The sequence below is a fragment of the Bactrocera neohumeralis genome, chromosome 3, assembly GCF_024586455.1.
Source record: "Bactrocera neohumeralis isolate Rockhampton chromosome 3, APGP_CSIRO_Bneo_wtdbg2-racon-allhic-juicebox.fasta_v2, whole genome shotgun sequence".
NCBI lineage: Eukaryota > Metazoa > Arthropoda > Insecta > Diptera > Tephritidae > Bactrocera > Bactrocera neohumeralis.
Window position 1 is genome coordinate 48,900,870 of NC_065920.1, and position 20,504 is coordinate 48,921,373.

At 36.4% G+C, this 20,504-nt stretch overlaps 1 protein-coding gene across 7 annotated transcripts in view; it reads right to left on the reverse strand.

The window, feature by feature from the left end:
- Positions 1-543: 543 nt before the first annotated feature.
- LOC126751971 (uncharacterized) overlaps positions 544-20,504 on the reverse strand; it is a 31,554-nt gene continuing 11,593 nt past the window's right edge. For 6 of the 7 annotated variants that reach the window (XM_050462469.1, XM_050462471.1, XM_050462467.1 and 3 more), the window contains exons 4-10: positions 12,161-12,639; positions 6,744-6,846; positions 5,370-5,508; positions 4,961-5,276; positions 4,380-4,889; positions 3,111-3,323; positions 544-1,716 (exon numbers count right to left, since the gene is read on the reverse strand). In XM_050462469.1, the coding sequence (XP_050318426.1) occupies positions 1,492-1,716; positions 3,111-3,323; positions 4,380-4,889; positions 4,961-5,276; positions 5,370-5,508; positions 6,744-6,846; positions 12,161-12,307 (1,653 nt within the window). In that variant the 5' untranslated portion in view covers positions 12,308-12,639 and the 3' untranslated portion in view covers positions 544-1,491. Of the gene's footprint in view, positions 1,717-3,110; positions 3,324-4,379; positions 4,890-4,960; positions 5,308-5,369; positions 5,509-6,743; positions 6,847-12,160; positions 12,640-20,504 lie in introns of all 7 variants that reach the window. The other variant, XM_050462472.1, reaches the window with a different exon arrangement.

Consider the following 20,504-nt stretch of genomic DNA (forward strand, 5'->3'; position numbering starts at 1 on the left):
AGGCAATTGAGAAGTTAAGTCCTCTCTCGACGAACAAAGACCAAACTCTATAAGTCACTCATTATTCCCGTCCTGCTATATGGTGCAGAAGCATGGACGATAACAACATCTGATGAGTCGACTTTACGAGTTTTCGACAGAAAGGTTTTACGGAAGATTTATGGTTCCTTGCGCATTGGCAACGGCGAATATCGCTTTCGTTGGAACGATGAGCTGTATGAGTTATAAGACGACATTTGCGTTAGTCAGTGAATTAAGAGACAGCGGCTACGCTGGCTGGGTCATGTCGTCCGAATGGATGAAAACGTTCCTGCTCTGAAAATATTCGACGCAGTACTCGCCGGGGCAGTACTTGACTGCACTTGGTATCACGAATTGGCGTCGAATTGCGAAAAGATGAAACGACTGGCGCGCTGTTGTTAACTCGACTATAACCGTGTAAGCAGTGTCTACGCCAATAACGAAGAAGAAGAAGACCTGTTAGTTAGAGAGTAAAGTAGTGTTAATTACTCACGAGTCTCTCTTAAAGAAAAGTACCGCTGGTTTCTTGTTCTCTGACTAGTATTTAAAGTTTATTTTTTTCTTATTTTTTATTTGTTAAACATTTTTCACGTGCATTAATTAAAGAAATAGTTTTTACGCTTATTTCCTTAGAGAAATATTTTTATAATATTTTTGTAAGGTTTGTATACGAGTGTGCAGTGCAATTGTGTGTTTTTATAAATAATTTGAGCTTCTCTATCTTTCTACACATAAGAAACTTAATGAAGTTATAGGAGTACGATTATACAAAATAAATAAATTTAATTTTTTTTGTTAAATGTCTAAAGTTTCACAGACGAAAAACAATTAAAAAATTATAATGTATAGGTTCGCTATATACGATTTGTGTGTATGTATGTAAATGTTCTAAAACTTACTGACACGAATTGAAAAAATATTGCGTTTTTTCCTAAACAATGAAAATGTAAAAATTGTTTTCCAATGAAATTTTATTTCTGTCATGTGTCAAGAAAGTGTGTTATGACAGACTTTCTTTAGGGTTAGTACGTTTCCGAAATTACGATTAATATGTATATGCATAGTTTCAGCCTATATTTACTACTAATGTTGGCTTTTTTAGAAGCTTTTCGCAAGTCAGTGCAGGCGCTTAGCTTTTTTAATACAATTTGCATCATTTTCAATAAATGCTTTCACAAAAAATATTCACTCTTATCTTATTCCATAATAAAATAAATATAATAAAAGGCACAACTGCAATTACATACATATATGTATGTACATATGTATAAATATTAATCTAACAGTAAAGTGCCACATACAGTGTATGAGTACATAATAAAAATTGAAATGATTGCGTGAACACGAAGCCGCTGCGCAGCGTCCGGCGCACTGAGGAGTTTCAGTTTCAAGAAGAGTGCAAACAAAAGTTGAGTCTGGTTCAAGTGGTAGTTGAGTTGAGTTGAGTTGTGAGTGGTGTTGGCCTTTTCACTACTTTGCCGATGGATAGTAGTATAAGACAGTGTTTCCGGGCAATTGCCAGTGTGACGCTTGTAGCTCAATTAATTGCAATAAGGTGCGACGAATGGCCGGTGCGGCGTCACTTGCATTCAAGAAAGCATCACGCACCAGCGACAATAGCAATTCCAATTGTTGCGGCAACTGCAATTCCATATCTTGCCCGATACAGGTTAGAACATAGAAAAGGCATTCGATCTGCAAAAAAAAAAAAAAACAAAGAACAATGTAAAATTTCGTTTAATAATCAAATATGATATAAATTTGACGTAAGAGGGCTCAAACTGATGTAGATGACATATGTAGCTAAACTAATGATGGGAAAGTTCTTATGCACAATTGTTAGCTTGATGAACAGCGCTGAAGTCACACACCAACTAGCAATGTCCGCTAACCTAGAGGTAAATGCCGGTAAGGTGGAAATAGTGCTCATTACAAGGAGGTGCAAGATGCCGTCATAGCAACCCCCTAGTCTCAACGGTAGAGTTAACTACTAAGGGTCATATCAAGTACCTGGCAGTAACTAAGAACAACAAACTGATATGGAAAGTCAATGTGGAAAAGGGAAAGTGAAAAATGACAGTGGTGCTCTCTACTCATATAAAAGATGTAAGCGTCAACAACATGGAGACTATCAGTTGCCCTTCTGCATTACTGTTACATAGCACTAATCAAGTCAATCTTGTTTTACAGTGCTCTGGTGTGGTGTACCATTGCCAGTAAAATCTTATACAGGAAATCGTTGTAGCGAATGTAGCGGCCCACTGCTCTTTTCATAACGGGGTCACTAAGAACCACTCCAAAGGCTGCAATAGAAAGGTTACGCAACCTGACACCTACTAACATTGCAATAGAAAACTCTGCAGCATTAGGTGAGTTTTCCACAAGAATCTTCGGGCATAGCTCGATAAGCAGGGGATCGGTTTAGCTTGGTGAGAAAGTTTCAAGTCAAAAAGTGAAGCTAGATCTCAAGCTGCCCTATTACAACAATAAGGTTACAGGCAGAAGCCTTTGGAGTTAGAAAAGCTGATGAGACGGGTAATTAATCCCACATCGCTTTGTGTCCGGGAAGCAAAATAGCCGGTACGATTACTAAATGTGCCATCCACTTGGCTACCGTACCAGTTCAGGAAATACGCAAGTCGCTAAAAAGGACACACAATGAAATTTCTGTAAGTGCTAACAGACGTATCAGGGTGAGATGGAATGCCTTAAGGGCATGCAGAATCGCCAAGAACATGTGAATGGAGTAGAAGGAAAACACGCAAGCTTTCTACTCATACGGTCTCGAAAAGACGGTTGGCGGCCTAGCCTCAGGGCATAACATACTGGCATTACAAACAAAATGTATGGTCATTACAGGAATTCCGTACGCCTTAAGATTGACTCGAAGTTTAGTTATTCAATCTTAATTTAAAATTTCATTTATTTAAGATTGATGATAAAAGCCTGTAGAAGCCTTTCACCATAGTTCAGAAAGTTTTATTGTTGTGTATTGTGTAAATTTTTCTTCAACGTATACAAATTGTTTCCGGTTTTAGCCTTTTGCTTTATATTTCGACTTGACTTATAAAGTATGTATGTATACTCACCTCGGACAGCGAACGCACAGGTGGCTTGACACAGTCTTCGCAGCATTTGGATAGTAACGTCAGTAAGACCAATGGTGGCGGTGCACCTTCACGTTGAGTACGAAGTTGTAATTGACGACGCTTAAGTTGACAGAACATTTCGGTAAGGAAAGCCATGAAAGCGGTAAAGCGTAGACGGGACGGCGATTTCATGCCTTGTATGGAGTATAGTAACTGAAAGAGAAAAAATATGTTGTTGTTAAAAAGCACGTTGGTGCTTGCCGTGGCTTAACTAATCGTAATGGATGCAATCCAAATGGGTACACTTATTACATTTACGAAGTAAGAGGGATACCTCATAAATGCTACAATGGGGAATAGACGAATAAACCTTCGGTCTTACGCCCATTTCCTATTGTGGAAGTATGAAGATACCCATAACAGCAACACCGTAAGCCAAGGTAATCAGCCAATGATAATGACCTATAGGACTACAGGACCCCTAACGGAGTTCGTCGAAGACACCCTCCTTTCCTCCAGTTAAGAGACGATTAAGAATACTCCCGGATGTACCAGCCAAAGGACTCATAGTATAAATACGGAACTCCCACCTCTAGAGCAGCCATGAATACCAACCAAAGTACACTGGCGCCTAAAAAAGATGAACAGCGCAAGAAGAGAAAGAAAACCCCAAATCAGGCAAGGAAAAGGCGGTACCAGAGGGCAGTCTTTATTATAATCTAGATTGCCAAAGGCCAGGCTGACACCTCACTTGACAAAAGGCCAAAGAGCTATCAGAAACTCCTATTGTCCAAGTCTAAAAAAAAACTGTTCCAGTCCTTAGATACCGAATAAGTGGACTCCAGTACCTATAGTTGACTTTTCATCGATAATATAGGTCATTGTGTCAGATTCAGAATTCTTTCCTAATAGTTGTATGTCTGTGTGCGACAAATGGGTTGAGTGGGATCTTCCTTTAGCCACCATATACCTAGTAAAAAGGTTTCCAACTTTCGGGTTACTTTATACCGCATACAACGGTCAATATGTGAGTTATCTTAATAAAATTGAGAGTGCGCGTTTTTCTTATAACGGTTGATATTTGTGCTTATAATGCATAATATCAGGTAAAAACTCGCCCTAGACCCCACATAACTAACAGGCTTTATGTACCTGAAGGTATTCAATGTTCGGTTTTACCCGAACTTAGCTCTTCCTTATTTGTTTTTAACAACTTTTTGACACGCCAACTTGGTAGCTACGATCAAAATAAATGTACAGTTTATTTACCTTTTCACGCTCCTGATACCACTGTCGGCAAGTATTCAAGAGGGCTTCCAAGAAAGTCTCTTTCTGCTCCTTGGCTATAATATTTAGACAGAGACGTGAGATGGGCAAAGCATAGCGGCGACCCTCAACGGCACGTTTAATGAAGTGTGACGTCAGTTCCATAAGAGCGCGCGAATTCAATTTATTTGGATCGTCCAAAGCTGTATCGATCAATGCCTGTATGTCAGGGCTGAATTGACCGATGTCGGTCACCTCGTTGCCCAAAGCCAACCCAAGGCCAGCAATGCCGCGTGTCAATGCATCTGCGGAAGACAAAGATTTCGAACGCTGTAGCGGGCTCACATTTATATATGAATCGCTGATGCCATTGGCGGCGGCATATTGTGACATGGCATTCAATTGTTGTTGCTGCTGTTGATAGTCGTGACTTAGATGATTTTGTCCATTCTTATGGCTGTGATGTTTGTGTGGTTCATTGGCGAATTTTACACGATTCGTATTCGCTGTTTGCTGCAAATATAAATTTATTTAATTCATAATAATATTAGAAATACGTAACTGATAAAGCGTATTATACATACGTGTAATATATTGCCACTGGATGGTGAGTTAATTAGTGGTATTTGTTGTGACACACCACCCGAAAACCGATTCACGGCCAACGGATGTGAATGTGTGACCAAAATGGGTCGATGAGCGCCCACATGATGCATCTTGTTGCCGATCGGGTTCGTTGTCATCGGCATACTGCCCAGGGAGAGCCCCGCCTGTCGACGATTGGCCATCGCATTTGTGGCTGCCATATATTGCATTTGCTGATGCAGTGCTACCGATGATTTCGATTGTGGTACTAAGCCTTGAGGTGAAGTCGCCGTTGGATAAATAACCGCCGATGAACTGGAAGAATGTTGTAGGTTGAAGTTAAGTTCTGTAAATGGAAAATCGAAAGCGAAATTCTATTAGCAAAGCCTTGCGACAGGCAGTATTTACCGACTATCTCCAGCCCTATTTCCATCTCCACGTGGAGGTGTGGTGCGCGCGGCATTCGTACTACCCATTTGGAACTCCTGCGCATTAATGTTTAACCTATTTAAGGTTGCCGGTGAAGAGCCGCCATCATTGCGAACATCTGGGTATTTCATGCATTTAGAACAGATTTTTTTTGCCACAAACACATTTCGAATTGCATTCGATCATTGTGGTAAATTGTACCATCGAATATGATAAACACAGATAGTACGTTTTCGTAGATGGGTGTGGGATGCGGTATGCAAATGGTGTGAAATTTCGGAAAAATACAGAAAGGAAAAAATGCTTCGATTAAGAAAGTGTCGGCAATTTCATTTTGAAGTGAATTTCGAAAAGTGGAGCACATGCAATGTAACAGCTGAAGCATTCGAAGCCGCTTGGAGTAGATACTATTTAAGTTAGCGCAGCTTTTAAAAACGAAAACGCCTGGCTTAAAAAAAGAAAGCATTAGAGTTGTTCATTAATGTTGGGTGAGTCCAAAAAGCTATAGCGCAGGGTCCTCATATACATAAGAAATAAATTATGCAATAAAATAAAAAGTCGGTTTTTGGGTCCTTCGGTTTTTCAGAATGATATAATAAAATCTAACAATATATTGCCTGGATCAAACTAAACTCTAATCAGCCTCAGGGAAATTTTTCTTAACCTGATTGCATCCATGTTTGGTCAATCAATTAATTCAAAAAATGGGAAAACACTGTGTCATACATTTAATCATGGATATATCCCCGAATAAAATATTGTATATAGAATATAATTTAAGCAAACCAATAATCACTGAATGATAATGACCCTTTCTTAACGTCTAAACCTACTTCATGTTATGTCCAGCAATAGTGGTACTTTTCTCTACTTATCATTGCAGACATTGTCCAAGCCCTCGAAATTATTTCTTAACATAAATGAAAATTGCCTGCAAATTAGATAAAAAATGTGTGTGGAAACTCTGTTAACTGTAATTCATGTAAATTTTAACGTATCGGTTCCTCAGGTGGTCTACTGTTTTTAAAATATACTTCTAACATATCCAATTAAAACAAAGAAATATCTCTGGTATGCGGCTATAAACGTTAAACGCAGCTAAATGTATAACAGCTTTTTTCGTCTTGAGCCATCCTTTTTTCTAAACATCTATAGCTTCAAAAAGCACTAAAGACAAGAAGCTTTTATTATAAGGGGAGACGTATGTGAACCAATGAGATTTTCATGTTTTCGAATACTTTAGCTCTAAAGTATTGAAACTTAATTTTTATTGGCATTTTAATTATATCTGATTATTTCTAAATAACACTTTTAGTATAAGCTTGTCAAACATATTAAGAGCTTCACACTTACTCGGTGGTCTATAGATGTCTATAGCAGGTTTTCCACGCATTTGCCCGTGTTGATTTGCAGCAGTTTGTACATTGAAAGCGAGACTGCGCCTTTTGTTGATATTCTGTAAAAGCAGTTAAGAGTAAATTATTTGAATATTCTTTATATAAAATTTTATTATATTTGCAAAACTAAAACTTTCGTTACATCTGTAAACTTAATGGTGCCTAATTTAAAATTTTGATATAAATATGTTGTTGTACTACAATAATAACAAGAAAAAGCGTTAACCTCGGCTGCACCGAAGCTATAAAACTCTTACTGGTGCATTTGATCGCTCAGTGGGTATGGCAGATATAAGTTATAGTGATCCGTTTTGATCGCAGAATGTAGCGATGTTTTGGATAACAATCTCTGTGGTCAGTTCTACGGCAACTATGTATATGCTATAATACTACTGTGAGACATTTTAATTTAAATTTCGCGCAAAAACCCATTCGTCCACATCTCACGTCAAAATGATCATTAGTGTTTAGTATACGCTTACCTTTCTGAAGTACACATTGCATTCAGCGATTTTTACGATGAGTGAAATTATTCAACAAAAAAGTTCCATTAAATTTTATATGAGGACTCAAATTTCTGGTGCCTAAAACGTTCAGAATGTTGGAAAAGGCCTTCGGTTATAATTGTTTTTCGCGAGAAAGTGTTTTTGATTGGTATAAATGATTCAAAGAAGGTCGAGAAGGCGTGGTGACGAACCAAGTTCAGGACGGCCATCAACATCAACTGATGATCAACACGTTAATAAAATAAAAGAATTGGTGCTTGAGAATCGCCTATTTATAGTCAGAGACCTTACTGACATTGTTGGAATATCAGAAGGATCAGTGAAAACCATTTTGAAAGATCATTTAGGCCTAAAAAAGTGAAAAAACGATTGGTTCCAAAATCAACGTCTGTGAAACAATGCTTTCCGACTACCAGGATGTCAGGCAACGTATTATTACTTACGATGAGAATTGGACCTGGAAACAGACGATCAACCGACCGAATATCGTGGCAAAGGTAAACCGAATCCGTTCAAGCAAGTCGAAAATAGAGGTTACGTTGACAATTTTCGTCGATTATAGAGGCGTGGTGCACTCCGAATTCCTTTCGACCGGTCAAACTGTCAACATGAAATACTATTTGAGTGTTATGCATCGTTGGCCCGAAGCTATTCGTAAAGAGAGGCTGGAATTATGGGCCGACAAGTCTTGGTTTTCCCACCATGATAATGCACCGTCGCATACTGCATTTAATTTCCGAAAGTTTTTCGCCAAATTTTCAAACAATGTCGTGTCGCAACCTACGTAATCACCTGATTTAGCTCCGGGTCTCAAACGACCGCTAAGGGGAAACCGTTTCGAGTCAGTTAAGGACATTAAACGTGAATTACTACACGCATTGAAGGCTATTCCGGAAATTGACTTTAACAGCTGTTTCAAGAATTGGAAAAAACATAGGCACAAGTGTATTGGGACAAGAGGTATTACTTTGAGGTGGATTACATAGATTTTGAAGAATAAATTGAGAATTTTAAAATTATGAACAAAGTCATACTATTTTTGCTAATAGTAGTAGTTACATCTGAACAATTTATTTGAAACTTGGAGCGATGTATGTATTGGCTAATAATATATGCCAAATTTCGTGAAATTTACTTTTTAAATAAAAAAGTTTTCCAAACAAGGAATGTTGCATTCCAGTAAGTGAATCTGGAGAGTAAAGTTTATCAGACAAATTTAGAGTAGTTCTAAAGAACAGTAGAATAACTTGATTATTATTTCATTGTTCCTATATTCTTAGCATGCGTTGGAGAGCTACTGCCCTTGTGCTCTTTTTCTGTCATTCATTTGAAGCACAAACAACAGCATTTTTTTAACTTAAATACAAGTATGTCCAACTTTATACCAGGGAAAGTGTTTTCGCGGGATGTTCTTCATCATTACTTTAATATGAATAAAACTCTAGCAAAGTCATTGCACTTTGGTGGAAGTTTATGATGAAGATGCTCTATCTGAGCGAAATTTCTAAAAGTGGTTTGCTAAATACATTCAAATGCAAGAAAAATAAATGCTATGTGAATTAAAGCAAAGTAAAGTTGAAAGACGATTTTGCATCTCAGAAATGTTGCTTGAATGCTGCAAAAATAAAACGCTTTTGTATCAGATTATAACTGTTGATGAAAAATAGATCCATTCATACACCCCTAAATGCAAGAAAAATAAATGCTATGTGAATTAAAGGAGGATGGAGTCATGTGTAGAAGTTCACGTAAGTGAGGAAAGTTCTCTGATCGCCATTCACTTAGGAGTGGCCAGAAACGATTCTTTTACACATGGCTCAAGCAGCTCACTACTTCCGGTCTTTGACCAAGTATCCTCTGGGTAGCCTAAGAACATCCGTTCGAAGGCGAGCTAAAGTGAGAAGGCGAAACATTCCCTACAAGGGTTGTGCGCTGGGCTTGGGACCCGCCACATAAAAAAACAATACCAATGAAAACGTTGAAACAGTCTGCTGTTGTTAACTCGGCTATAATCGCGTAAGCGGTGTCTACGCCAATTAAGAAGAAGAAGAAGAATTAAAGCAAAGTAAAGTTGAAAGACGATTTTGCATCTCAGAAATGCTGCTTGAATGCTGCAAAAATAAAACGCTTTTGTATCAGATTATAACTGTTGATGAAAAATAGATCTATTCATACACCCCTAAATGCAAAAAATTGTATTTGTAAACTGAGCAACTGACTGATGGGATCAGAAGGGCATGCTGCATTATGAGCTTCTAAAATCGGCTGAAACCGTTATGAGGAACGCTACCGGAAACAACACTTCAAAAATCGTTTGCTGAAAACGCCGGGAATTCACCACTAGACGAGGCAATATTTTTCCACCATAATTACGCTCGGCTAGATATTGAAAGACCGGTTAAAAGCTATTTGGAAAACAGCGGCTGGGAAGTTTTGCTGTCCTTAAGGTCAGGCCTTGGCCTTCTGACTACCATTTGTTCCAATCGGTTCTGAACATCCTCACTGAAATACGATTCACGTCAGAACGTGGTATTAAAAATTGGTTTGATTTATTTTTGGCCGCCAAGCCGGCGCAGTGCTTTTGGGATGAAATTCACAAATTACTAGAAAGGTCGAAAAGAAGTATATGGCCTCAGATAGACAGAACTTTGAATAATGCTATTTTTCGTGTTTTTCATCCATAGACGTTCAAATTTTGATAAAATTTGCACTTTTTCGGAAAATATTTTTAGCTGACAACAATTTTTAATAGGTCAGTAGGGTAATCTGGCCTATTTTTTTGACATTTTTTTATAGAAATTTTTATTCTACAATAGAACTTTTTTCACATATCATGAGGTATATCGTGGAGTATATAAACAAATGTTTTCGGAATTTTTTGATGACATCTGTCGGAGAAATGGCTGAGTGAATGAGAAGCGTTTTTCACTGGCGGACACGATGTCTCATGTTTGGATCATCTGAAACACAAAAACCCAATTTATTCTTAAAAAGTACGTGAATGGTTATCGTCCCTACTAGAATCATGAAAAAATGTTGATAAATAAAACAGTAATTAACGTTTTTTTTTTAATTTTTCCCCATGTTTTTATACCCTGAACAGGGTATATTAAGTTTGTCACGATGAAGGAAGCGTCGGAGACCCTATAAAGTATATATATAAATGATCAGTATGTTGAGCTGAGTCGATTTAGCCATGTCCGTCTGTCTGTCTGTCCGTCTGCCTGTCTGTATATATACGCACTAGTCCCTCAGTTTTTAGGACACCGTTTTGAAATTTTGTAAATGTCATTTTCTCTTCAAGAAGCTGCTCATTTGTCAGAACTGCTGATATCGGAGCTGACATACAAACTGAACGATCGGAATCAAGTTCTTGTGTGGGAAACTTCCTCATTTATCAATATATCTTCACGAAATTTGGTATGAGTTATTGTTTATAGAAATAATGTAATATCGAAAGAATTTGTCCAAATCGACTCACTATAGCATATAGCTGCCATACAAACCGAAAGATCGAAATCAAGCGCTTGTATGGAAAACTTTCGTCACTCACGTCAAATGCGTGGTATCTTCACGAACATAATCACAATCCCGAAAAAATGTTCAGATCGGATTACTATAGCATATACATAGCTTCCATACAAACTGGAGACATAGTTACTAAAGAAATGCACCTGTGAAGGGTATATTACCTTCGGTGCAGCCGAAGTGAACGTATTTTCTTGTTTTACATAAATTTTGTCATAGAGTTATCAATAAATTATAAAAAAACGTTGGGACGATAGCCAGGCGTTTTGTGAACATTAAAAAGAAATAAGCAAATCGGTTGAGTAGTTCGACCGGAATCATGTCCGCCAGTTTAAAAAAGTGTGTTTTGAGAAAAACGCCTTTAAAGTTTGAGGTGTGCACTCCGAGCGCTCCGAACGTCGAACGGTATTATTATTTTTGGGCCTTTTTCGAAACCTTCCAATGGTAAAGTGGGTTTCTACATTAATTCTAAGAGTATAAGAGAACAAAAAATGCAAAAAAAAAACAAATAAAAAATACAAAAGATTACCCTACTGACCCCTTGAAAACATATTAAAAAATATTTCTAAAGCCTTCTTATATTTGAACTTGGTGATTAATTTGGCATTTTTTTACACAATTGAAATTTATTAATAATAGGTTAGGATTTTACAACGTAGCTTTATTCGACTCATTCCCTAAAAGGACAAGAAACCAAAGCACTATTTTAATTGAAAAATCACTAGCCCGCTATCCACCGCTACACACCATTACATTAGTCAACATGAAGAGTGTTGCACACAACACTATATACTACAACTAATGTCCTTTCAGGGATAAAGCCGCTCGTCTTACACGTCCAGCATGTTTTATAGAACAAACTACTTAATTTTCAGTTAGCTTCCTTACTGCAGTAATATAAGACCACCGACGCTTCATTTACCCATACTCTACTTTAAGTTTTGAGGCTTCAAAGTTTTTTTCTAAAACATGGCCTACATGAGATCTAAAGGTGAATAGCTCGAATACAGTTTAACTTGGATCGATTGATGGTACTTTTAGCCACCCTGTGAAATAGGTACTCAGAGAAAGAAATTAAACATAACCTCATGCTTAATGTTCGGTAAATTTTGCGGTAACGAGTGTTCTCTAAATAAATGTATCCGAAAAACCTAAATCACACACATTGCACAAGTTTCGAAAGTGAAGAAAACTCATATATGTATTCAAGTATGTATATACATATGCACATGTGTATGCAGACATTTGTGTTATGTATTCATAATACCTCGAGAATGTGTTTTCCATTCAAAATTAACTTACTATACATATGTATATGAAATTAATTGCATTTGCCTACCTGTTGATTGGAGGTGCGCACAAAACTGCGTTCTCTGAGTATGGCGCCAGGTGTGAGATTGGGCATCGGTTGAAATTCCGGTGATTTGCGTATTTTACGCGCGTCATTTTGTTGATTGTTGAGCGATTGTTCCACTTGTTCAGCCATTTCAATGTTTTATTTGTAATTGGCAACTTTGACCACGTGTCTAATATCGTTTAGTTTGCTAATTGTTTACAACTTACAACACTTTTTTGTGAAATTATAAAAATCTTTGGTTTTTTTGTTGTTTCAACACAATTTTCAAAATATAACTTTTTAATGTTGAAGCTTCAGTTCAATTAAAATGAGTGTTTTTTGTTTTTAAATATCACAAAGTAATTTGCATTACAAATCTAAATACAATTTGAATATATTTATGCTGTCATATACATAGTATATTGCTGAATGCCTAATGGCTTTAAGCGGCGCAAGTATATGAAGAATTCTCCTTGGTTCGACTGCAAAAGAAAGATATTAAAATTAATAAGTGCATATTTATAAGAAGTAAGGAAGAACTAAGTTCGGGTGCAACCGAAAATTTTATACTCTTGCAACTTGCAAGAATCAAAGCCAGAGAAATACATTAAAGAATAAAACCTTAACCAGAGGATCGGAATCGAAGCAATTTTGTATGTATATATTATTCTAATTCATACACTGACCGACATATTCGGTGTAAGGTGTGTTAGAAAAACGAAAATCATTATATGTAGTATTGGGTGTTTTTTTTTTAACTATTTTTTCAGTCCCGTCACGAAAATTCCTTGGAAATACCCTAAAAAAAATTCCCTGAAAATTTTAGCCCTTAATATTAACATTAAGAACTGGACCAAGGCATGTAAAAATTTTCCATAGAAAATACACTACAATCCTGATCAGAGGTATTTTATAGCATCGCTTTGACTTTAGACGCATGTTTCTCAGAATTGTTCACTCTACAAAAGTTCCCAGTGCAACAAAGTCGTAACTCACACCGGCGAGGTGGTACGGGGCTCTAAACCCGATTTTTCCATGAAATTCGCATTTTTTTGTATATATCTCGTAAATGACAAGAGCTATAGAAAAAATGTTCATCACAAATCATCACCGTTGGGAAGCTATACTTTCTCCGGTGAGCACAGACTATGTTATTAATATCAAACATTTAGGGATTCTTAAAAGCCAACAATGTGCGCTGCGAGTACTACTGATTATTGAACAAAAATGTATTACGACTAAGTAGAACATAAAATATGATTCTTCTTCTTCTTTACTGGCGTATAAAGCGCAGCGCGCCAGTCGTTTCTTCTTTTCGCTAAGTGGTGCCAATTGGATTTTCCAAGCGAAGCCAGGTCCTTCTCCACCTGGTCCTTCCAACGGAGTAGAGGTCTTTCTCTTCCTCTGCTTCACCCGGCGAGTACTGCGTCGAATACTTTCAGAGATGGAGTGTTTTCGTCCATTCGGATAACATGACCTATCCAGCGTAGCCGCTGTCTTTTAATTCGCTGAACTATGTCAATTTCGCCATATATCTCATACAGCTCATCGTTCCATTGAATACGATATTCGCAGTAAATCTTTCGCAGAACTTTTCTCTCGAAAACTCGCAACGTCAACTTGTTGTTGTCAGTTGTTGTCATCATCCAGGCCTCTGCACCATATAGCAGGACGGGAATTATAAGTGACTTATAGAGTTTGGCTTTTGTTCGTCGAGAGAGGACTTTGCTTCTCAATTGCCTACTCAGTCCGAAGTAGCACCTGTTGGCAAGAGTTATCCTGCGTTGGATTTCCAGGCTGACATTGTTGGTGGTGTTTACGCTGGTTCCCAAATATACGAAACTATTTACAACTTCAAAGTTATGACTGTCAAAAGTGACGTGAGAGCCAAGTCGCGAGTGCGAAGACTGTTTGTTTGATGACATGAGATATTTCGTCCTGCCCTCGTTCACTGCCAGGACCTATTTGCATTGCTTCCTTGTCCAATCTGGAGAAAGCAGAACTAATGGCGCGGATGTTGAGGCCAATAATATCAATATCAATCAGTATACGCCAGCAGCTGTATACTCTTATAAAAGATTATACCTTCTCTTTTAGTTCTGCAGCTCGAACTATTTTCTCCAGAAGCAGATTGAAGAAGTCGCACGATAGGGAGTCGCCTTGTCTGAAACCTCGTTTGGTATCGAACGGCTCGGAGAGGTCCTTCCCGATCATGACGGAGTTTTTGGTCTTGCTCAACTTCAGGTTACACAGCCGTATTGGTTTTGCGGGGATACCAAATTCAGACATCGTGGCATTAAGGCAGCTCCTTTTCGTGCCGTCGAAAGCAGCTTTGAAATCGACGAAGAGGTGGTGTGTATCGATTCTCCTTTCACGGGTCTTTTCCAAGATTTGGCGCATGGTGAATATCTGGTCGGTTGTTGATTTTCCAGGCCTGAAGCCACACTGATAAGGTCCAATCAGTTTTAATCTTTCACACAATACGCTCGATGGAACCTTATACGCGATGTTGAGGAGGCTTATCCCACGGTATTTGGCGCAGATTGTGGGGTATCCCTTTTTGTGGATTGGGCAGAGCACACTTAAATTCCAATCGTTGGGCATGCTGTCGTCCGACCATATTTTACAAAGAAGCTGATGCATGCTCCTTATCAGTTCTTCGCCGCCGTGTTTGAATAGCTCGGCCAGTAATCCATCGGCCCCCGCCGCTTTGTTGTTCTTCAGACGGGTAATTGTTATTCGAAATTCTTCATGGTCGTGCAATGGAACGTCTGCTCCATCGTCATATGATTATCTATAGAAAATGTCGCGACAACATAGGTCTAACTGTTATGGTTTCGTCACAATAAGTGTTCTTTCATTAAAAAAAAATGCCGCCTCTCTAAAAGCTCTTCATTTCTACCGTAGTATTAATACTCAAAATAAATTACTTCATATTCAATATTGTTTCAATACCTTTATATAACTTTTTTAACTATTTGATTCGAAAGATATCACGAGTTTTAAAATGTAAGTATTAGAAAAAAATCGCATGGTTACGGCGACCCACTTGACTATGCTGCAACTAATATGCGATATATGCTTCATTGGGTCAAGGAAGGGGAGTCAATGCCATGAAATAAAGTGCAGCGCGGCTCACTAGCCGAGGTGGCTCTCTACGCAGCCGTCGTGTGCGGAATTGAATACAAATAATATTAAAAGTTCACATCTCATCATCTGTATGAGGTCCTCTACCCACAAGTAGGATGGCTAATGCAGTGATCTGCTAATGATTAATAAAATATTTCTATTATTTTCGGTTTCAAAAAGATGTAAATGGAATTTTCTCGCAGAGTTTAACCTCTACCATATAGTATGAAAAAAATCAAAATTTTAGACTATCCAAGAAAAATCAATTTTGAATATTATGATGAGTTCTTCTGTTTTGGATAGTAAGTTTTAAGCACATCTGGATAGTTGCACAGTGTAAAATAGTACAATATGTTTCAAATATTCTCCCAAAACTTCAAATTGATTCGAGTTCGGAAGTTCCTCCCATCAAACCACGTCAATGCAGTGGTTCGCATTTAAACGGTTTTACCCCAAAACTCATTTTTTTAATTTTCTCAAATGGGTATGACGCGATGTTTTCGAATCGTTATAACTTAAAACTTTATGAGACTATGTGAAACCCCTAATTATATTAATTAAACAGCTTTAGTGGTTTTTTATTAAAACTTACTTATGGCTAAAGTTATATTTCAAAACGTAAAAAACTTAACAAAATGGCATTAAGGTTGTTACGTAAAATGTTTTATGTTTCGAAATTTGGACTATTTCCTAAAAAATTTAAAATTCTAGTTCTACAGAATCACTTTCAGCTGTTAGCAAAATATTCATTAAAAGCACTTATTCGGCATTAAACTATAGTGTGTATATTCAAGATATCTTACATACCGACGATGTAAGTATATGGTATAAAGCCAACCGGAAGTTTGAAATTCTTATACTTGTATTAGATATACTTGTATTATGTGGCTGCTAAGAATAGCATTTACCTTTTTGACGTCTTTTAGCACCACAGTATACTATTACCAGTTAAAGATGCTCTCTGGATTTCATTAAGATAACTCATATGTTGATCAATATATTTGGATAAAAGTCAACTTAAAGCACGAAAACTCTTATAACGCGTGAACCAAGGAGAGTTATTCTTTTTCAATAGCCTTTATTGACGGATCACATGTGAGTCGTGTCAGCATTCACTATTGGATAATATTCGACCGAATAGACCACGTCAAGCACGCAGTGAAGAAAATTTAGCAGCCGTAGCTCAGAGTGTACACGAAGACCGTGGAGAGTCGATTCGGCGTTTTGCGCCAGTCGATTTGCCACCAAGCATGTGTAATATCACACAATTCGACTTTTTTCTGAGAGGTAAAGTTTAAAGAGTAGGCGACAATCCCGCTTCGAATCAGACCTTGGAGCAAAACGGATGGACCATCTGAGACGTCGGCGTGGCCAACATTTGAAAGAGTAATCTCCAAAAAATAAATGTCAAAGAATATTCTTCCGAAAGATAATAAACATTCCCCATTAAATTTGTAGTTTCTGTGATTTTTCTTAAATAAAAGTAGGGTACCTTAAAATGGATCACCCTTTCTTAAATGTATGGGGCTAGGGAAGTCTTGAACGGATTTTACCCATACGAAATAAAGGCTAATTTAAGTTTTGACCCGATTTTGCTCATTTTTGACACAAGGGCACATTATGATCGGGAAAAAAATTCTCTGAATTTCAATAATATCCCAGCGGGATAATGGTTCACCGCTTACATTTTTCTTTGAAGAATACTTCGAAGAAAATTCGATGTAGAATTCTTCGATACCAGGTAATGCATAAAAGTAAGCTATACGGCTAAATTCTACTGTGTTCATATTTACAAGTCAAGTAAGTACATGAAAAACGACAAATACAAATTGATGGAATAAAATTTATAAGTAAATTTTTTCATTATTTCGTCAAATCATCAAGCAAAAAGTTGGTCGTGATCAGGTGAGCTGCTATTTTAATTAAAAATTTGGTTTATTTTTGTGTTTAAACTTAGAATAAAAAGCGACGACACCATCCAGCATTTAGAACAAAAGGAACGAAGGATTCGCGCACCTTTTTTCGTTACGACGTCGTTCAACCAACATCTCCGCTTTCGCAGCATCCCGGTTCTTTCCGCTAGTTACCCGCCTGTATATACATATATTTAACGTTTTTTAAAACCTGCTGTTTTCAACCTTTGATCATTTTATATATGTATATGTAATATGTTTTTACCTTTTTTAAACTATTTTAATTTGTAATAATTCAGTTCAGTTAAACACATTTTGTTATAACAAGTTTTAAGTGCATTTCGCATAAAATAAAACCTTTATAAAGTGCATTTCGCATAAAATAAAACCTTTATAACGATTGTATTGAATCTAGTGCATTTTTCTTCTAAACAAAAAGTTTAAATGGCCTATAAGGTGAGGTTTTGTACGTTAACTGTGGCATCAAAGAATTCTTCGTTAACTGTGGCATCGAAGAATTCTTCGTTAACTTTGGCATCGAAGAATTCTCCGTTAACTGTGGCATCGAAGAATTATTCGTCCCTATGGTAACCGAAAGAGGTGATCTGTTACTTTTCGTAGGACATCGCCGTGTTAATTTTCATCGGTCGGAGTAAGCGAAAATCATGCTGCATCGTCTTGCTCGCTTAATTTCAATAATATAATTCATAGATTGAGCGATATTTCGATAAAAAAAGTCGGCCATAAACACTTATTATTATATAAATATTCGGTATACATATATGGTATTCTGGGGGTTTGCACAGTTGTGGTCCGATCTGGTCTAGAAATTTAAAAAAATCGATTTTTTTTTTATATTTTCAAAGTTTAACTATTCAAAAATATGTGTACAAGAGGATTATTCAAAATTAAAATTATTTTCGGAGATATAGGCATTTTTCTGACCCGGCATCCAAACTGGTTCGGCCGGAACTAATCGAACAAAAGACTTTACGCGAAACTTTAAACGCGTTTTTCTCAAAACTGACTTTTTCGGAACGATACCCACGATTTCTCAAGTTCTACTGGACCGATTTACTTGAAATTTTTATAGAGTCTTCTTTATAGACTTGTCTATAGTTGGAACTAGCCCCATCACCAAATTTTTATTTTTATTATTTTTAAAAAATTCGAAATAGTCAGAAAAAGTGATCCAAAAAAACTTTTTTTCAGGCAGTCGTCATTTTGTGAAAAAAATTTTTCCCACTTTTCCGTAGTTCCAGCCATTGCGACATTATTCTAGATTAATAATCTTTTTTTTTGGTTTCAGATAACTAGGAGGGTTGAAATCATGGGTATGGTCACGTGGAAATTTTTAGAGACCCCCACTTCGTCAGCTCATAATTTTTGAAATTTTTTACTTTTTTAGTTTTTAATTTTTTTCTGTACTCTTCTAAAATTAACAAATAACTAATAAAAAAATGGATGGTAAAAATATTAATTGCCTTTCTTTTACGACACTTTAGAAATTACCTGAAATTCATGCTTCTAGATCAGAATACCCCCTTAACAGTATTTAGTCGTAAAATAAAATACTCAAACAATTATTTGAGCATTTTAATTCCGATAACTTTATTGTTGGTATATACTGTTAAGTGAAATAATGAAATGGAGCTTAAATCTGTGATATATGGAATGCAAGCAACAATTGATTGAACAATTCCAGTCGTGGTATGAAACATTTTTTTATTATCTACAAGAAACTGCAAAAAATAGTTTGGTCATTCATCATCCTACAAAGTGCCTAATAGGGAAAAAGAGTATTGTTCATTTTAATATATCTTTTTTTTTTAAATTGGATATCAGATTACACTAATATAATTGTCTTTTCGTAAATTCAGTTATCCTGTTTATTACACAAACGTATTTTAAAGTGATGTTCGCATTACTCGGATTTCGATCAATACAAAGATTTTCATAAAAACCCTTACCTTAATTCGAGTTGAAGGTTGTTCATATCAAGCAACGTGGCTAGAAGGAACGTTTTCCGATAGTTGCAAGCCATTTCCCGTTACTTTTTCGGATTTTTTTTAAACACACATATGTACTAATGTAATCGAAATAATCCAGAGAAAAGTGTTAAAGTAAAGGTGGTGACGTTTTTTCTTGTTTAATTAAATGCATACAAATTTTTGTACTTGACAGCACTTTCCCAAATAATAGTACTAAATTTGAGCTAGATATACTAAAATGTAAGAGATATTTTAATGGCTTTTAATTTTTAATGCAATTATTTAAGAAAACAGTTAATTGAACAGTCATACATATTTCTAGCCAAAATCATTCATTTCAATTGCGTCTTGCATAATTTCCGGTTATATACTAGGTACTAGGTCTATTCGTAGAAAATCGACATTATTCATTTTATCGAAATTCAATTCTAAAATTAAAATTTAGTCACCATAAGCATGTTGTTGCACTTTTATGTGGATATACATATTAATAAATTGTCGTTCCTGTATACTCATAGACACAAATTAATATGTCCAAATCCGCCAAAGATCATTAACGAAATAACAAGTATTGAAATTTGTGTAAAGCTTAGAAGTTCTAAGCAGTAAGTGACTAATAAGCAGAGATACATATACCTGCCGTAGTAAACTGCTCATCTATGAGTATAAAAACGTCGTGCAAGTTTGTGTAATCTCTTTTTTTTCACCTTCTGCTTGTCGGTCCAAAGAACTAATATTAATATTGTACATTTACGAGCACAGGCGCACTTGTAGACATTATTTGTGACACTCAATGGACTGGTTATGCATAAATATATTCATTTTGCAACCACGACTTGAAGTTGTACGCACATACTTAAGTTTATACCAAGTTTTGCTAATATTAAAACGCCGAAGTGAAGAGAACTCTTGCAAATATTGTTTTTATATACGACAAAATAAATAAATAACTTAACCTTGAGCAATCATATTTATAACTTTATATAACTAGTTATTTGCATATGGCATATACATATATGTATGTATGAGTAAGTGCATGTTAATTGTAAAGAAGATATTTATGGCATATATGTAAGTCAGAGCTCAGTTTCTTTGGAATTTTGCTTATGCGTTTTTGAGTGATTGGCAATTCAATGTGTAGTCACAACTGTGAAAAGTAACCAATTTTTTGCAAGGTAAAAAGTGACTTTGGTAGGAGTTGTGGTTTTGCTTTAGAAAATCTTTTGTAGCTCTTATATATTCTTCAAATTACTTTTTATTCAGAACAATTGAATTATTTGTGAATTGTTCAAATGTTAGAACAAAAACCAAATT